Source organism: Urocitellus parryii, chromosome 12 (assembly GCF_045843805.1).
Source record: "Urocitellus parryii isolate mUroPar1 chromosome 12, mUroPar1.hap1, whole genome shotgun sequence".
Lineage (NCBI taxonomy): Eukaryota > Metazoa > Chordata > Mammalia > Rodentia > Sciuridae > Urocitellus > Urocitellus parryii.
In genome coordinates, this window is record NC_135542.1 from 9,189,396 (window position 1) to 9,208,320 (window position 18,925).

The 18,925-nt window shown below is 47.0% G+C and overlaps 1 protein-coding gene and 1 non-coding gene across 3 annotated transcripts in view; both read right to left on the minus strand.

The window, feature by feature from the left end:
• Fhl2 (four and a half LIM domains 2) overlaps nucleotides 1-18,925 on the minus strand; it is a 71,616-nt gene that overhangs the window by 23,145 nt on the left and 29,546 nt on the right. The window contains exons 1-2 of one of the 2 annotated variants that reach the window (XM_026411335.2): nucleotides 14,402-14,458; nucleotides 4,235-4,414 (exon numbers count right to left, since the gene is read on the minus strand). In XM_026411335.2, the coding sequence (XP_026267120.1) occupies nucleotides 4,235-4,390 (156 nt within the window). In that variant the 5' untranslated portion in view covers nucleotides 4,391-4,414; nucleotides 14,402-14,458. Of the gene's footprint in view, nucleotides 1-4,234; nucleotides 4,415-14,401; nucleotides 14,459-18,925 lie in introns of those variants that run through there. The other variant, XM_026411334.2, reaches the window with a different exon arrangement.
• On the minus strand, nucleotides 12,549-12,621 carry Trnaa-cgc (transfer RNA alanine (anticodon CGC)). The gene has a single exon. It is a non-coding gene; the product is annotated as a tRNA-Ala (tRNA).

An 18,925-nucleotide genomic window follows, 5' to 3' on the forward strand; every position in this document is an offset into this window, starting at 1 on the left:
AATCAGTCTTCCCTTTGCCTCAGCCATATAAAAATACATCCCCAAACCGTCTCCTGGGGCATAGTTATTTAAAACTTGCTCTACCTTCTCTACATGCTTAGCTGCTTTGCAAGTAAAACTTCTCTTTTGCAAAACTGTTCCTTTTAGTGACTGGCAGACTGCGTGGCAGGCAAAATGGCCCTGGTTCTGTAACCCTAGGAAGCAGGACATCAGAGTTGTAGAAACAAACATCCCCTTTCCTGCAACACAAACATCGCCACCTGGAGGAACTCAGGGGAAAGGTAAAGGCCTTTCATTGACTGTCACTTGGCAGAGGCCAGGCAGGCACCTCCTCTTCACAGGACTAACCACACGTGACCTGAGAGCCATGGCCCGAGGCTGCAGGGGATAGGCAGCTAGCGAGCATCTGTATTCAAGTTCTGTCTCATCTACTTCCAAATCCCATAATCCTGGGTGAGATCCTCAACTCTAAATCTCAGCGACTTCTCCATTAAATGGAGTGAGAAAAGCCCCTACCCCACAGAGGCATTAGGAGGAATTTGATCTTGCAATGAGAGCATCTCCAGATACCTGAATCATGCAACATGTGGGAAGCGAAACCCCAAACGCTAGTCTTAGATCTGCAGATGTCTTTTTGTTCATTATTTTTTTCTCTTCCCAGCACCCTCTAAGGCACATGGGGTAATGGTGGCCTGTCCCATTTCACAGCTTGCAGACATGTTGAAAGTTCAATCTGAGACGGGAGTGTGGCCCAGGTCTTGTTGAAAGTCACCAATTTGTTAAACGCATGGTACTCCAGAGTTATTGGCAAGCCTACCTTTTCTTAGGTTCTAGAATTTCTGAAGCCAGAACTTACGTAGACCCCAAACCAATCTGTCATCCATCTACAAAAATATTTTGCCAGTACCAGTCTCCGAGAAAAATTTCAGGAAGGGTGTAATGTCAGAGGATCATGAAATTTTTATTCGTTTTGCTTCCTCTCAACTATGCCCCTGGCCAGTGGAACTGTTCCAAATCAATGATTTTACCCTTTGAGGTCACAGCATTTCCTCAGAGTAATGTAACAGAATTAAGGAATGTAGCTGAGTGACTGCATAGAAAAAATATTCAAGTAAGCTAACTACGGGAGTGGTCCTTGAGTCCTGTCTCTCTCATTGAAAAGTCAGTCGACACCCTCAAAATGATCCAAATTCCCTCCCGGACACTTGCCAATATTTCAAAGTTGTCTTCAGAGAGAGTTGAGTGAGGCCTGAGGGGCCATGCTATTTTAGGAAAAGAGGGTGGCTACCAGACCCACCCACTCACTCGGTTGCTCCATCAAGTAAGTACCCCTTCTGCAGGGACACGTGGCCTGACTTCCTGAAATGACAACATTCTTTTTTCTATCATTGCTTCCTCCATAAAGTCAACTACATAATTATTTTTGAAAGGCAAGCAAACCACCACAAATATGCAAAAACTCCCCAAATGGCAAGGTCTGACTTCAACTCAACATCTCTTCTTGTTCCAAAACGTAGAAAGATCACACCGTGTGACCCCACATATCTAAAAACATCCATCTGGGTTGAAAAGTTCAGCATGATTAACTCCTGACTTGAGCCCTGCTGACTTTGGCCCCATTCAAAGGCCTCTTGTTTATTTGCTCTTAGGAGAGAGGTCTCTGGAAGAATGGCTGGTTTTAGAGTCTTTGCAGTGAATGACACCAGAGACATGCTAAGCGATGTCTGTTCTGTTTGTACCTCAGCCACTGGTCAAAGACGATCAGTCCCAAATATTCAGACTCTTTCCTTTAAACTGGAGCGTCCCTTTGTCAGAACGACATCTGGAGCTCTTGTCGACTTCAGTATGTCTTTTCGAGGTAAGACTTTCATGAAATGGTTTTGTTTTTCTCTGCCTGGTAATTTATTCTCCAAACATTACTAATGTTTCCATCACGCAAACTGATGAGAGAGAGGGCGAGAGGCTTCTGAGAGTGTGTGGGAAGGGACAGACCACTCAAAGAATAGGAAAAGAGGGAAAAGTGGAAGTTTGAGGTTTATGACATCACAGGTGCTGTTGGGAATGCTGGGGCTCTGTGTCTACATCAGTGACCCGATGAAGCAGGCATCTGATTCCATTTTATGGATGTGGAGTCAAGTCAATGGATCAAGTTCACACATCTGGTGAGACCTGACCGTGGAATGGAGCCAGGCAGTCTGACATCGGCACTCTTACCCTTGGCCTACTAAATCAATCAAAAGACACTGCTAGAGGGTGGTTAGATGTCCCCCAAAGACCTATGCATTAAAGGCTGGGCCCCTAGGCTGGTACTTTGGGGAGGTGTGAATACACTTTGTGTACAGCCAGAGATATGAAAACTGTGCTCTCTGTGTGTAATAAGAACTGTGATGCACTCCACTGTCATAGATAAATTTTAAAAAATGAACTGAAGGAAAGCAGTCCTGAGGGTCATGGGGCTGTACTCTTGAAGGGGCTGAGGGACCCTGCCCCCTTCCCCTGCCCTGCTGGGCTTCCTGGCTTATGATGTGAGTGGTTTTGCTTTGCCAGCCATCCTCACCACGTTGTCCTGCTTTGCCACAAGCCTAAAAGCCATGGATCCTCCCAATCACAAACCAAAATAAACCTCATCTTACATGATATTGGGTCCTCCTGATGGACAGCTGATTAGTTCAGGGACCAAGAACACTCATCAGGTACAGCGAGACACTCACCAGGCAGAAGTCGGGAGAGGGAGATGCCCGATTTTTGACCAGCCAGGTCGGCTGTCTTGGCTCCCAGTGGTCACACCTCTGAATGCCGTCAAGTTTGTGCTGTGGGACACTCGGCATGCCAGTCCCGTTCTGAAGCCAACAGCCATGTGGCCACAGCTCGACTTGGCGCAGCTGATGTCACACATCTTTCATTTCTGCTCAGGGCACAAGTCTTTTTCTATACCAGATGGAAATCATCCCTCAGCTGTCACTAAGTACCTCACAAGAGAATCAGTGGTGCAGCCCTGACTACTATCTGTCCTAGGAATGATGTGAAAAAAAAATACAAGAAGTATGCACTAGATGTGCCAGGATGATCCAACAGCAAAGAGCCCAAGCCCATCGGCAGCAGCCAGGTTCTGAGGTTTACAACCACGGAGCAGAGGGGTGAAAACCCCCAAGGAACGCAGAGCAATGAGAGCAGAAAAGACAAGACAACATACCACCAACCTCCCTGGAGTCAAGCAAACTGGGAATCCCCTGAGAGATCCCCAAAGGGTCCCATTTTGTAACCAGTTCTGTGGCTCTCCAGATGGCAGCCCCCTGAATAGCTTGTCAAGGCTTTTTAGCCGTGAATTTTCAGCTCAAAGATGTCAGGGATCTTAGAGACCTGGACAGTCCCTGCGACAGTTTGGATCTGAAATATTCCCCAAAGGCCCATTTGTTCCAAGGCTTGGTCCCCAGCTGGTGCTCTTGGGCCTCAGCAAGGACGCAAGAGCAACAGAGTCAGCAGATCAGGGACTGAAACTTCTGAAACCAGGAGCCCAAATAAACCTTCTCCTAAGTTGTTTATCTCAGCTATTTCATCACAGTAACAGAAAGGTGAGTCACGGACTCGCAGGGTCTCCTTCCGCGTCCTAGTCTGCACTAAGGGGAATCTGTCGAGAAGTACAGGCCAGCACGGATGTCCAGAGATCTCTATTGAACCATGCCATTCATGGGAAGCTGATAATTCCTGATGTGAAAGCCTTTTCCCATTTAAAACAAATAAACAAATCCTGTTCTCCCACTAGAAGAAGAGGAACGCATACTATCCCAGGGACTTTGGAGCTTTTTATGTGTGCATTTACCTAGGAACGACTCCGGCTCACTCACGTACATACTCATTCATCAAATATTTACCGAGCAGCAACTGCTCCCTGTTAGTCATCAGGAGACAGACAGAAGCAAGAGCAGCCCTGAAGGAAGTTAGGGTACCGGCGGGCAGGTGGTGGTTAGATAAGGACACTAATAACTAGAACAGGAAAAGTGTACTTGGGACATCAAGCACAGGTCCTGCGAAGGCACTAACCAAAAGCAGGTGGGCAGAGACCGAATCATGGAACAAGAGGTACAGAAAAGCGACTTGGGGGGTGGGAGTGTCCATGGCCATCAGAGGGGTCAGAAAGGGTGATAAGGCTCAGGATTTAGGAACAAACTGTGCAGAAAGCTCCTGGATTTGGGGGTGCACAGAGAGCCCAAGAGAGCTACCAGCAGGTGGGTACCTTGCAGTCGCAGCCGATGGGCTTCCCGCACTCTTCACACGTGTTGGCGTAGAGCGCCTCAAAGCAGGCCACACAGTGGGGGTTCTCCTCCCGAAGGATGTACTTCTTCCCAAAGAGAGACTCATGGCAGTGGTGGCAATCAAAGCGCTCTGTCATGTTGACACCCGGCTTCTCAAAAGCCTACAAAACACAGAGAGAACCCAGGCATCAGGAGGCACTCTCCACGGACCATGCACACAAAGCCGTCACCTGGCCCCCTGTCTTCCTCTTTAGCCAACCGGTGGCTCTTTTCTCTGGGTTCATCACCAAATGTCACCTTTCAGTGCTCAGAATTTTCAATTATAAGTTTTTTTTAATTAGTTGGGGCCAGTTTTGTGTTTGAGCGTATCCCACTTCTTTGACAGTACCCATTATGGTTGACTGCATCAGAATGTCGGATCAGACATTCTGATGCAGTTGGCACCAGAGTCCCCATCTGGTTCGGCTGCAGGCATGCTTGCAACATGTGACCCCACCATACCTCTTCCTTTCTCTCTGCCCCCCAAATAGAAAGGCAGGCATAGAAACAATATGCCTATTTCTATGAAAAGACTTTCCATGAGCTCCCCTTTACGATTCACCCACGTGAACAGGAAGAAATCTCAGCAGAATCAGGGAGGGATATCTGGGGGAATCTGTGACTGGACTCCAGGAGAGTGCTGCCCTTGACCTGGATGTTGCATTGGGAGGCACAAACGGCCCAAGGACACAAGAAACTGCCAGTGTCCCTCAGGGGGAGCTGTTTCTCCCAGATGCAAAGCCGGTCCTCCTGCAGCTGTCCAGGTACCCAGAGGGCAGGAGAACAAGACTGGCCCAGAGGATATCACGGAGTGGGAAATGCAGTGACTGCGGTCAGCGGCTCTCCCGGAGCCTTGCAAAGAGGAACAAGAGTGCGTCTTCATGGAAGACACGTGGTTTTATTTTTCCAGGATCAGTACACAGTGTGCACGAATAGAAAGAGAGAAAGGTGAGGGCAGTCGGGGCGGGAGGGGGGCAGGTGTTCCTCCTCCCCTCCCCTCCTTGTTTGGCCATTGCTATAAAATGGTGTTAAAATTACACCAGATAGAAAAGGTCTCCTATAGGAACACTTGGTGTGGACATTAAAATACAGTTGATTTTCTATAAGATTTTTTTTTTTTAAGCAGTAATTCTTTCGCTAAGAAGTGAACATTTCTTTCCCCGGTTGTTAAAGAGGCACGCCCCTTGGCCATGCAACTCTGAGCCAACTCAATTCAATTTCCAGTCATTTCCAGCCCTTTGAGGGTGAAATCCCAGAATTAGATTCTCTGACGCAAATGAAATATTGCTGCTTGTGGGTTTGCGATTACAGCAAATTTGATAGTGTTTATTAATTTTATCCTCTTGTGTATACAAGGTCCTGACAGCGGTAAGCAGAGATGTGAACATCTTTCAAGCATCCTTACTTGGTTATTTCTGTGTTCATAGTATACTTTCCTTCCAAGAGTATTAAACACACAGCTGGATACATGTGGCAAGATCCACCCCTCTAAATCACTCTTCCTGGGGTTAAAGAAAACATCGTCTGGACACTCTTGTGATAACATCACAAGATGAGGCTCTGGAGCATTTGGATTATTGTTCTGAAACCCAGCATCTGAATAGCCTCTGTGCTGAGGCATTCTGAGGTTGCAACAACTATGCTGGAAGATGGTGTGATGCTTTCCTGTAATTCTCCGGTTATTGGCCCCGAGAGAACTGTCCCTTATTCCATCCCAATCCGGAGCCAATGTTCCAACATATACATTTTTCCAATAAAGGCTGCCATTTAGTTGTGGAACGAGAGGATTTTTTTGTCTATTCTGTTCACACAAGTAGAAGAATAATGATTTGGGAATTTGTAAGAAGAACAATGAAGAAAGAGAGAACTACTTATAAATCATGGAATTTTAAAACCTGAAAACAACTCCTGACATTATCTTTGGACAACTCCCTCATTTTAGGGCTGGGAAAACTGGAGCCCAGGAGTTTTGGTGAAAAAAAAAGGGAAGCCTCCAGGGTTCTCCCCAGTAGCCATCTAACTTTGAGAAAACAAATGGCTGATGTGAATGGAAAGTGAGTCCACGTGGGTTTGTGTTAGGAGCCACAGCAAAAATATTGATACAGGCACCTTTGGATTTTATTGACTGCCAGCCAGCAATTCACATTCATATGGTAATTGGACTCATGCTGTTCAGCTGGGCCCATTTCAAGACTCAGGTTACTCATGTCACTCTTGTAATGGGAGAGTTCCCATTGGTTGGGAAAGGATGGTAGGAGGGTGTTCCGGGGGAAGGGGAAACCCCCCCGGCTCAGGTAGAACACACACGTGGCGGACCCACCTGTTAGGGGACGCACACGGCCTCTCTCTAAATAAAACTTTGTCTCAGTTTGACTGGCTTGTGTTTTTGTGCCCAACCGGGTTGCAAGATTGCAAGCCCGTGTGCACTGACAGCTCAGCAGGGGATCGCTCAGCAGGGGTGCCGCAGGCAGTGCTCGGCAGCAGGAGCGGGACTCAGCCGGCCCGGGGCCGGGCAGTTTGCGGCAGGTTTGGAGGAGCACCAGGACACCATCTGCAGACTATACAACTGTCTCCATGAGGCACGGTCTTTGTCTGCACCCAGTGGGAAGCACCTGCTTCCCTCCAAGGTCAAGATCGTGCCCCGCATCTGAGGCCAGGTGTGGCAGGTGTGTTTTACACCTCCTGTGATTGTGTAGGTCCAGTACAGAAGAGCATCTAAGGGCGCAACCTCTGAGAATAACTCAGGCTCCTCGTCTGCTCCAATTATGACTGAGGCTATCCTGTGACAACTGCTATCGCCTCTGACACCGCCTTCCATAGTAAGATGCACTTGACTTCCCAAGGTCCTCTGAAGAATTTCCAAATCATCACAAGAAGTACAAACCCCGAGAGTCAGGATAAATAGTCCATAGATGGATGCGAAACAGCTCAGAGCTTCCCTTCTGTCATGGAGGGTTGAACCCATTCCTCTTTTAATTACATGAGACCAAATAGAATATTCCTTTTAGTTTTGTTTTTGGTGCTGGGGATTGAACCCGGAACCTCACACATGCTCTACCACGGAGCAACATCCCCAGCCCCATCATGTTTTCTAAAAAATGAAATAAAATGTGTTTTAAAAGTGACACCATCAATCCTGAACCCTCTTTTCATGGGAAAAGTGTCTTACATTAGAAGTCTGCTTTAACTTTGCATTTTTCAGTCCTATGAAACACCCAGCTGTTCATTCACTCACTCAAGAAACACTGGCTGACCTGGGATCACGTGTCAGATGTCACACAAAGTGTTGGAGGACAAAGATGAGCAATGTACTGGCCTCTCCCTCAGGAACTGGTGGTTTAGACGGGAAAAGTACCATTTTACAAATTGCAAGGTTCAACAGCAGGAGCTCCATGGAGATGAACAGGTATCGCGGGAACACAGAGGAGTGTTCCCTGGGAGGCCCAACTGGGCCTGGAGGAGGGGCAAAGGGTGGGCCAGGTGATGCTTCAGGTCCAGGGGTGGAGTAGGCCAAGCGGTGGAAATGAGAAGTGGTGTAGGGTGAGCACACCGGGAAGACAGGAGATCCAGCTGGCAGGGGTGGAAAAAGGCTCAGCATGAAGACCATCAAAGCCAAGGCAGGGCCTGAGTGCCTTGTTGGTGGGCTTGGCTAAGATGTTCCCTGTGGGCCATAGGTGTGCATGTGACCGCCTCCATCCTGCACACAGCGAGGGGCCAGGCAGGCCTCATTAAGCGTCCATTGCCTGGAAGCCCGGCCTTGCTATGTCAGGTGGGGGAGACAAACCCAAGGGAGTGACTCTTAAAAAACGATTTCATGTTGTCAGAGTCGAGGTCCGAATCTTCAAGTCCAGGTAAGACGTCTTGATTTCACAGGGATTATTAAGCCTAACTGCGCAATCCACTTACACCTCCTGACAGGTTAGAAAGAATTCCTGCCCATTACCTGGTACACAGGAATGCTGATGGGGTTAAGCAGGGGCATGCAGGCAGACACCTGAACTTGTGGTGTGACTGCTGACTTGTTATTCTCCTGAATCAGATCCAAATTACAGTGTCCCCGAGTTCCTATCCCTTCCCATTCTCTGATGTCATTCCCCCTTGGGCTCTGAACCACCAGGCTATTTGAAAAAGCTGTATCTTAGGATACTGACTTGAGTTCAGGCCAAGTTACCTGCACTGGGCGGGGCAGGTACCAGGTGCAGCTCGCAGGTCTGGGGCTGACCTGGCAAGGGAGGGCTTTGATCTCCACATCCCTTGTCAGCCAAACTTCAAGCCAGTTACAAGAATAAGATTCAGAGAGCCACGGAGCAGGGATGCCCGGGCTTAACAACTACTCAACACCGTAAAACCCATGGAACACCACTGGCTTAGGCATGTGCTCTATTTTTAAACTTGCAATTTAAAAGCTGTCAAACAAAGTTTGAGTAAGGGAAGTGTTGGAGGTACAAAGAGAGAGAAAAAAAAGCATGAGATCAAAGGGAGAAGGAAAATAAAAAGTGAGTAAAGGTAAGTAGAGGGAGGTGGTAGAGAGGGAGGAGGAGGGCCAATGCGGAGAAGAACTGCCAAGACATTCAGGGCATGAAGCTCGTTTCTTTGGTGGTGGTTGTTCATCTGTTTGATTTTGCTTTTGTTTTATAAGGTGTGTGGAGCATCAGGAGAGGGACTGGCGTGGTGCACAGCCTCTCCTTGGCTTGCTGGCTGAGGTCTTTGAGTTTTAGGTCCCTCCTTCCCAAACAGCAAACCTGGTGGCCCCCACACAGGCCAGCTTTGCCAGAGTCTCCTTTTCAATGCTCCTTTTATTCAACTACTTACTTTAATCCGATCCCCAAGGGCCCATTTTCTCCTCCCCTTTCAAACTCCAAAGGCACTGCTTTATGAGACTCTTCTAATACAGCCATTTCCTAAAGAGCTATCTACGAATGTCTCCAGGCACTTCCCACAAGACCTGCAACAGCATCTCCAGGGAGTCTATCCTTGGACCAAGCTGTGTCCATCTTTAAATGCCACCAGGGACCCACGGGAGAAATTCCATTGCTAATTGACCATCAACCAGAATTCATTAGAGAAAATTAGGTCTATTGTCTGTGGGCCCTTCTTAAGAATATACCGTAAAAACGCGATGCTTTCGTGATACCACTCCACACTGTGATGCCTGTGTTCCCTACTGGCCCTAGGCACCGATCAGGTGGGCAGTACATGCTGCTGAGACACCTCCCAGCAGCCCAGGTCTTTGTAAGTACTGGCAGAATGAGTGAACCAATGGATGGGGGGGGGGTAAACACAAGCCTCCCAGAGAGCACAGACACATGGGCAAAAGTCAAGACTGAAAATGGGGAATGTTTCATGTGTACAATCCCCTCTGTATGGCAAACCCCAAAAAGCAATGTGCTTTGGCATCTGGTGTTAAAATTTCTACTGTCACATTCCGGAGCTTCCCCCTCACTCTTCCAACACCATACCTTCATCCCTCCTTCCAGATAAACTGCTGCTCCCACAGCGAGAATTTTTCTTATTGTGTTTGGACTCTGAACCCACATGAACACACCATTACACTGGCCAGGACGTGGCCCGGCCAGATAAAGAAGCAAAAAGCCAGCCAGGAGACACTCCCAAGCTCTGGGAAAAATGTACAGATTCCCTCCTACACACACACACACACACACACACACACACACACACACATTGGACTCCAGGGGTAGGCACCAGGTGTTCCATACAGACCACTGCCGTCTGTCATCAAACATTCTCTACCCTCACTCAAGGGCAGGGAGGGACTCCCACACCCAGAAACAAGCTCGGAGAATAGCTACCCCAGTTTGTGTCCTCTGGATGGAAGTATTGACACACAAACTCGGCTCACCCCAACACTGTTCTCATTTGCCAAGCCAAACTGCTTCCTTTAATAGAAATTCTGGTGAAAAGGATGTTGCTGTGTCTAAAAAGAGAATCATGTATCTTGAATCTACTCGAAATCAACTTTTAGATTTTAGGACTGCAAACCATTTTGGATTGTGAGACTTAACACTGACTATGTTTACCGCTCTGCATAATGGATTCTTTTAGTGAACCTTTATTGAGGGTATCTATGGTCAGGGTTGAGGGATGTATTATAATGTGCTACCCACCCTGGTAACTTTCAAGAATTACAAAATTATCTTGTCTGTGATATTTTTAAGACATGCTTTATGTAAGATGGTGCTAGTACAGATAGATTGCAGTCCTCAGAATTTTCCTTTGAATGCTGAATAAGGAAAGGCATGGGAAAACAGTAAATGTCAATGTCAAATGATCTGAAGTCTATTGAATACAAGAATAGCTACACTTGTGCTCCCGCTTCTTAATCCAGCCAAGGAGAAGGTATTGAGTAACCACTATTTCCCACGTATAGTATCAGGCACTGGGAACCTGAGATCAAACACAGTCTCCGAAGGAGTTCCAGTCTAGCTCTAGCTCCAACAAATGTAAACCACTCCTAAGGTCCTATCTTGTCACTTGATCTCCAAACCTGCCAGGTCAGTTGATGCATGACAACCCCAGTTATACAGGCTAGAATGACAGGCTGCCTCAATTCATAAATCACACCAGCGTGGGGACTGGAGGAGTCCCAGCCTACAGCTCCAGCACTGCCTTGCTAAGAAAGCATAAGCAAGTTATTGGTGTGTTTCTGCACCTTTGGAACAAACATCACCCGCTGTCATTCATCCGTCTCGTTCTATCTCCAAGGGTCAGTTCGCTGCTTACTCTCTTGCTGCCTGGCCTTCCATTTCCTATGACCCCTCCGGACTGCCCTTTTATTTTGGTGTCCCCCAACTTCCATGAACATCTGGCCTCTTCAATCCTTTCAGTTCTGCTCCTTGAACTGAACTGGACTGTCGAGATGACCTTGAACACTTCCTTCCACTTCACTCACTGCCTATTTCTACTGGGTCTAAAAGGTGCATCAACAAACAGAGGTCTATTTTCTTTTTGACTGACGACCTCAATATTTGTGGGCTCCAAGGACACTTTCTGATATTATTCTATTTACCCATCAAAACAAGAAAGCCACTTCTTTTATTGCCACAGATGTCACATGCCTTGCTGCTTGTGACCATAAGCCTAGAGGGCTTCTTGAAGGCCCAGACAAAATCAGAACAGTAAAGGTACAGCCAAGGATGAGTGTGACGACACGTATGTGTGTGGAGGCTTAGATGAAGCACGAGAACCATTCATGAGAACTGGGCTGGGGATGAGGGCCAGATGGGGCCCAGGCCTCTTGGTACATTGCCACGTAGAGAGCCATATTTTGCAGCAAAAGGAAAATCTAGACCACTGTTTAACACAGCAGGAAGAATGAGAGCTGATGGGAGAGTTTTTAAGCAAATAAATTTTACAAGGGGCCGTATTAGGATTCTACAAAGAAGACGAACCAAGAAGAGATACAAGGATATACACCGAGGTTAGACTTGTGATCTTTGGACCCCCACAATGGTAGACACTTTTAATAGCTGGGCACTGGCAGCAAACAGAGCTCCCCATGAGCCCTGGAATCATGAGGGGAAAATAATCTACATGTGCTCTGTTGCTGAGCTGGGACGTTTGCAGGGTACACAACAGAGTCACTGCCTTTTTCAACTTGCAGTATTTTAAACTTGCTAGGGGTTTATTAAGATTCATCCCATTGTAAGTCAAGGGATCTATCCAGGGATTTGGCTCACACAATTATGGGAAGCTGAAAAGTCTCAAGATCTGCAGTTGACAGGGTGGAGACCCAGGAACGCCAGCAAGTTTCAGTGTGAAATTCAGCACATGCAAAAAGAGCAGATGCGTCAGTTCCAGTCCATAAGCTAGAAAGGACCAAAGTCCCGTGGGAGAAAGTCCTTCTTACTCAGCCTTTCTATTCTACTGAGGTCTTCTGCCATTGGATAAGGGCCACATTCAGTAGGAAAAGCAGTTGGTTTTGCTCAGACAGATGTTAATCTCATCCAGAAACTCCCTTAAAGACATGATCCGAATAATGTTTGAAATGTCTGGGCACCTCATAGCCCAGCCAAGTTGACACTAAAGTTGAAATCCACAATTCAGGATGACAGAGGAAATTCACTTGCTCACACCAAAGTCAAAATGCAAGCCTAGTGTCCTGAAAGACCAGCATTCTGTCACTAAAGAAAGCACATGAAGTTTGTTTAAGGTGGGATAGTTCTCAGAGTTACCCTTTACAGGCTGGGAAAACTTTGATCTTGCTGTGAACTAGTTTCAGTCTTTTTTTTTTTTTTTTGATGGTACTGGGGATTGAACCCAGGGCCTTGTGCATGCGAGGCAAGCACTCTACCAACTGAGTTATATTCCCAGCCCTGAACTAGTTTCTCTGTAAAATAAATATTCAAAATTTTCATAATAACCCTGCCATAAAAATGACAGTGTGACCCTATTTCCCAGCTGGGGAAAGTGAGGCACCAAGAGATTAGGTGACCTGACCAAGCCATGCAGACTGAGGGAGGGATCCAGATGTGCACTGAGAAAGCATAGGTCCAGTCCAGGTGCATCCTGGAGTCTACCACACTTGCTGGTGGTATATAGTGTGGCTGAACTGAAATGAGGCTGAATATAAAAACCTAGGTGGAAAGTAAAAAGACACTTGATCTCTTATTTATGTGCTGCTGTATAAACACATCTGAAAGCACCACAGAATGATAAACACTGCGGGAATGCACTTCTACATAGGAAAGTCTTACATATTGGAGTCAGCTAAATTTGAAAAGCTTGTGAAATTTTTTATTAATACATAAAAAACTTTTCCTTTGTTGGGTTTTATTGATGTTTAATTCCTGGACCAGGAATTCCTGCACTTCTAATACTTGCTGCAAATTTTTTTAAAAATCTAAATTATCTTTAGGATACCACAAAGCCTACTCCTTCATGTATTATTATAGAACACACATAAGCAGAGTTAGCACCAAAAATGTGAAATGTATTTAAAGTAGCGCTCTGAAGACAGTTCTTCCTGATTATAAGCCCCTATTGTGATTTATTACTTCCCAAAATATGTGCAAGAGCTAGCATGCCATAAATTGGGCCAAAGGAAGGCAGCCGTAACATTTCATCAAATTGGGTTAGACTAGGTTCCAACCAACCCAACTGAGATTTGAAAGAAAATATGACTGATTCCTCCTTTACAATCCGAAAATAACATTTAACATTTTTCTTCCCACAATTTCAGGTATGTGAAGATATCACAACTTAAACATGAGAATCTTTTTCATTTAAAAGAAACCCATGTTCTTTAACCTGATGGTTCCGTTTTTAAATTTCTGCCCTAGTCAAGGAGATAAGTCACACCACAAACTCCACCTCTGTCTATAGAAGGGAAATGCCTGGTCACTGGCTCGCAGACCTGCCTGCCCAGGCAATCCCCTCCGGCGTCCGGCCTGAGTGCAGAGAGCTTGGACAGTTGCTGCTTTCCCTCCGGGGGTCAGCGGCTGGACCCGCCGCCAGAGTCTGCCCCGGGCTCACCCTTGGGTGATTCAGCCCTTCCGTGCCACCTGGTGGTGACCCACCTCTTGAGGACGCGAGCTTTTGCCCTCCCTCTGGGGATGGGTGAGTGTTTCAGGTATCCAGGTCCCTGAGGTCACCCCCGCCCCAGGCCGGGTCCCAGGACTCGGGGTCCCCTCCACGGTTCTGCTCCCCTTCCCCAGGGGTCTCTCCCGCCCCCCGTCCCGCGGCTCTCCTCCCCAAGGTTCAGCTCCCTTGTATCCGGGGTCTCTGCCCTACCGCTCGGGTCCCCTCGCCCAGTAATTCTCACCCTTCGCCCCCACTATTCGTCTCCCCTCTCCCCGGGGTCTGCTTTCACCAGGGTCCCTCCCCCACGTTTCGGGTCCCCAATCCTGGTCTCCCCTCCACAGTTCGCCTCCCTTCTCTCTGGGGTCTCTCCCCCGCAGATCGTCGCCCCTCTCCCCAGGGTCCCTCCCTTAAGGTTCGGATCCTGGTCCCGGGGTGTCCCCTCCACGTTTCCTCTGCCCTGCCCCGTGGTCGCTCCCCACCTCCCCCGGGTTCAGCGGGACTCTGCCGGAGCCTCCGCGGGCCAGGCGCTCGGGTCTGGGTCGCGGGCGGCTCCGGGCGGAGGTACTCACGGCGCGGCACCGGCGAGGGGCTCCCGGACGCGGCGGGCGGGCAGGCGACCGAGCGGCGGTCGGTGGCGGCAGCTTTCAGCCTGCAGAGTGGAGCGGAGCCGCTCCGCCCTCGAGAACCCCCGCTGTGTCATTTGACCATATAAGGAGACGCGCGCCTCGGAGCGCGGGCGGCGCGGGCTCGGCGCGCTGGCACCCGGCGCGGGGCGCGGGGGGCGGGCGCCCCTCGGCCTCCTGGTCGCGGCGCCGGGATTCAGCGCTCAACGCCCCGATCCTTTGTTTTGCTTGATCCCACCTTCGCTCTCCCCGGTTCTTTGGCGCACGGTGTTTACCGAGCTTCGCCCCATTCCTGGGCTCCAGGGGAGAGTTTAGGGTGAGGGTCCCGAGGCAGGTCACCCACGACTGTCCCAGCTTCTCGGGAACCCGAGGCTGGCTGCGGCCTTAGGGAACGGATGGGCCACTTCTTAGTTTTTAGAAAAGCAGTGAGCGCGCGCGCCTGGCACGCATCTGCAGGGTGGGCTTTTCTCTGCCCTCTTCTGATGACGCCTGCCTCCGTCCGTCACAAAAGGGACTCGAGATGACGAAGAAGAATGGATGATGGTTCTTTGTTCCATTAGGGAAAGTATTAAGGGAAGCTCCTACCCCAACACTCCAAGTCGAAGGCTTTTTAGCTATTTGCCTCCCCCTCCAAGACCGGGAAACAAAATTGAAGAGGGAAGGTCCTTCCACACTAAAAATCCTAGTCCTCTGCAAGAAGCCCATCCTCGGTGGGGGAGAGGTGGCACTGTTCAATAATGCCCCAGAGACTGCAGGGACAGAGTCCCATGCCTGGGAAAGGGGACATCGCGATCAGAATGTTTGCTCTTGGGCAGGGGTCCTTCCCCAAGCAGACACGTGAAGATAAACAAGAAGCAGCAAAAGCGTGGTAGTTTGGTGGGCGAGAATAGTATTTTACCCTTGAGGGAAGCTCAGGGTCAGACATTTTTCAGAAAAGCCAGGAAGAGCTCTTTGTTGGCTTTCTTTGGGTTGATACTCCATCCTGTGCTACCTATGAGAGTCAAGGGCGTCCTGGTATAGCTGCCACTTACTGAGCTCTTCCTCGTCTCTGCCAGAGACCTTTTAGGTAAGGATTATTACTCCAGTTTTATGGTGAGGAAGTTTCAGCTTACAAAGATTTGTTCAAGGCAAGGCGGATGGGCACTATTCAGTTTTTATACCTGCTGAGATTTGGAGTCTGTCACATGGCAAAACCTTGCAGGCACTTGACAGGATGAGAAATCCCCCACCTCCCTTCAGTCACTCAGGTGACTCCCAGAGGGCTGAGGCTTGCCACACAGACAGGAGCCAACCAGCCTTGAATGTGGAAGAGTCTAGCCCTCTCTGCAACCCCACCTCCTATTCCCTGAACTAGGAGGTATCTAACCAGAAATCCAAGTAACCAGCACTCCACCTGAATTCTCACTGATAGTCAAAGCAGATCAATATCTTGGAATTCAGAATGAAGTGTGTTGTTGACAACTATTTAGATTTATTTATTGTCTGTTTCTATAGCTGCAAAGACAAAAGGATCCTCTAGTTATCAAATGATGAGTCTTAAGGTCCAGTTTGTAAAAACAGGTTTACAAAGTGATGAAACATGATTTCTGCATTTTTCTTCTGCTTTCTTTTGTCTTACTTTTTACATCTTTCTGAGTTGTGTTTATTTATTTTGATCTTATTTTTATTGCATAGTTAATTACTTCTACAATTTTTCTTCTAGTAACTGCTTTGACTACCAGACAGATTTTTGCTGTGTTATATTCTCTTTACTATTAAGAAATTCTACAATTTAATTTTGTGTTTCTCTGTTGCTCCTAGAAATATTTTAAATGACTCTATAGGGATATAGTCTGCAAAATCTAGTCTCTGGAAACAAACTTATCGAGTTTCTACAACATGCTGCAAAAAGAAAAAGAAAAAGCAATAGAGGGAGAAGCCAATAGATTTGAAAAAAAAAAAAGGACTAACCATCTACAATATATGGAACTCATTTGGATTCTGATCAAAAGAACGAACCACTAAAAAAGGAAACTTTTATGAGACAATCTGGGAAAATGTGACATTAACAGGATATTTGAAGGTACTACTAAATTATTAGTTTACTTTAAGTGTCACAAAGAAATTATATACACACTTTTTTTTTCTTTTTTTTTAAGGCCTTATTTTTCAGGAACAGTGCCAAAATATTTACCAGTGGAATAACATTATGTCTGGGATTGATTCAAAATAAATTGAGATGGGGGAAATGGATGGGGCCAATATATGCATGTGAAATAGTATCAGCCATGGATTACTGGCAATCATTGAAGCTTGATGAGGGATGGGAGGGTTCATTGTACTATTCTTTCCTTTGTAATGCTTGAAAAATTCCATAATGAAAAAAGTTTTTCTGTTACAAATGCACATACTATTTTCAATTCCCAGCATTTCCCCTTACAGGAAATTATTTTGTGGGTATACTTGCTCATGTGTAAAATGATATACATACAAGAGTAGTCACTGTAGAATTGTTTGTAATAGCAAAATATTGGGCCATATGATATGTTCATCAACAAGGGACTCGTTTAAACACAGTATGGCACATTTTAGGATTATTTAAGCATGTAGATGTTAAAAACGAGGAGGTAACTGCATTTAGTGATTTGGCATCATCTCCAAGATGTACCAACTAAGAAAAAGTAGAGAACAATTCATAGATTGTAACTACCATTTGTGTTTGAACAAAGAGAAGAAAGGAAAAACAACATAGGGAGTAGTTTCCCCTGGGGCTTGGGGGCTGGGATGGGGGAAGGAGACTAATACTGATTCTCTTACACTTTTGTTTCTTGTGACTTTTGAGTTATGAAAATGCATTATCTGTTCCAAAAATAAAATAAAATAAAAAGCAACACATTCTTCTTTAATTAAAATAGAAAACAGATTTGTTAGACTTAGGTTAAAAAATATCAATGGAAGTGTTCCAGAAACAGGAAGAGGGTATACAGTGTCTTGGTTTAGTAACATGTGCTCATGTGAACAATTCAAAGGACAAACCATTAAGAAGATATTTTCATGAGACAACCCGAGAAAATGTGTTTTGAAAAGTTTTATATGTGCACCACACTATTCCCAGGACTTAATTATAATGCACAGCGCATCGTATGTGCTTAATAAAATGTGTGTATGAATGGACAGATCATTAGAAGAATTGCTTGTGACAGGTCTTCCATTTTTGTGATTATTTCGTATCGTAGCAGAAGGAGTATTCCAGAAAGTGTGATACTCTTTAAATGTTGATCCCTTGAAGTCAGGTCTTGAAGTAATTACTTCTGACCAGCTCTGTGACCTTGGGTACCCCCCAAACTTCCCTAACCCTAGGGGTTGCTCATTTGTAAATTAGCTTCCTGACATATACTTTGTAAAATGGTCGTGATGATCTTTTGAATTCATGTATATAAACCTCTTAGCACCAACAGCTTGATATTTGGCACACAGTAGGTCTCAGTAAATATTTACTCTAGTTCAGGATAAAGGGAAAATGATTCCAGAAAAGAAGGAAATGGACTTCATTCTCATAGGAAGGAAGGATTACAGCTTAGGTCCCCTTCTAAAGATAAAACTTTGACTTGTTTGGTGGTGGTGGGGGGGCGGGGGGAATCTGTTCTAGGTTAAAGGTTAGTTCATGGAAGGGGAATAAAACAAAACAAAACAAACTAGTTTCCTGGCCCCAGCCGTGATTGCAATAGGTTATTCAACCCCCCCCCCCCCATTTAAAAATTGGTGCGTTAGAGTTGTACATATTGATGGGATTTATTGTTACATATTCACACATGCACACAATCCAACAATGTTATTTAGGCAGTATCACTCCCCCAACATTTATTTCAATTCTCCTCTAATTCTTTCACCAACAAACACGCCTTGGAACTTCTCGCTAGCCTGTGGCTTGTGGAGGTTGTCACGTAGCTGGGAAAGAGGGAGGGAACGACATGTAGCCTGCGGCTCCGAAAGCCCGCTTCCACCCGCAGCCCCAGGATACCCTGGAAGCTTGTCAGAAGTGCGCATTCCCAGGCGCACCTGCCTTCACCTGCCCGCCAGGTGATTCTGATGATGGGGAGGGCTCTGAGGTCAAACACCCTTTGGGGATTCCAACTCGGGACCCGGTAAGTTACCCTAAACCTGGAAGGTGTCAGTTGCAGAAGCAAGGGAAGGAGTCAAGATGAAAAGTTCCTGGAACTCAGGGGCTCTGAACTCCAATTCATGGATTACTTATTCTGTCCATTACTTCATAGCATGGAACCGTTTCCGCGCACGGTCTAAGAGATCCAAACGCGGCAGTTCAATGGGTTCCTAGAACCCAGAGCGAAGGCGGAGCTACCGTCCGCGCTGCTCGCGGCTGCCACCTTGTGGCGGGGTCGCTGCCTGAGGGAGGCTGGCGGCCTGGCCCGCCTTCTCCAGAGATTAGGGCCAGGGTGTCCTTGCACAGGGTGTTGGTCACCCCAGGCAACT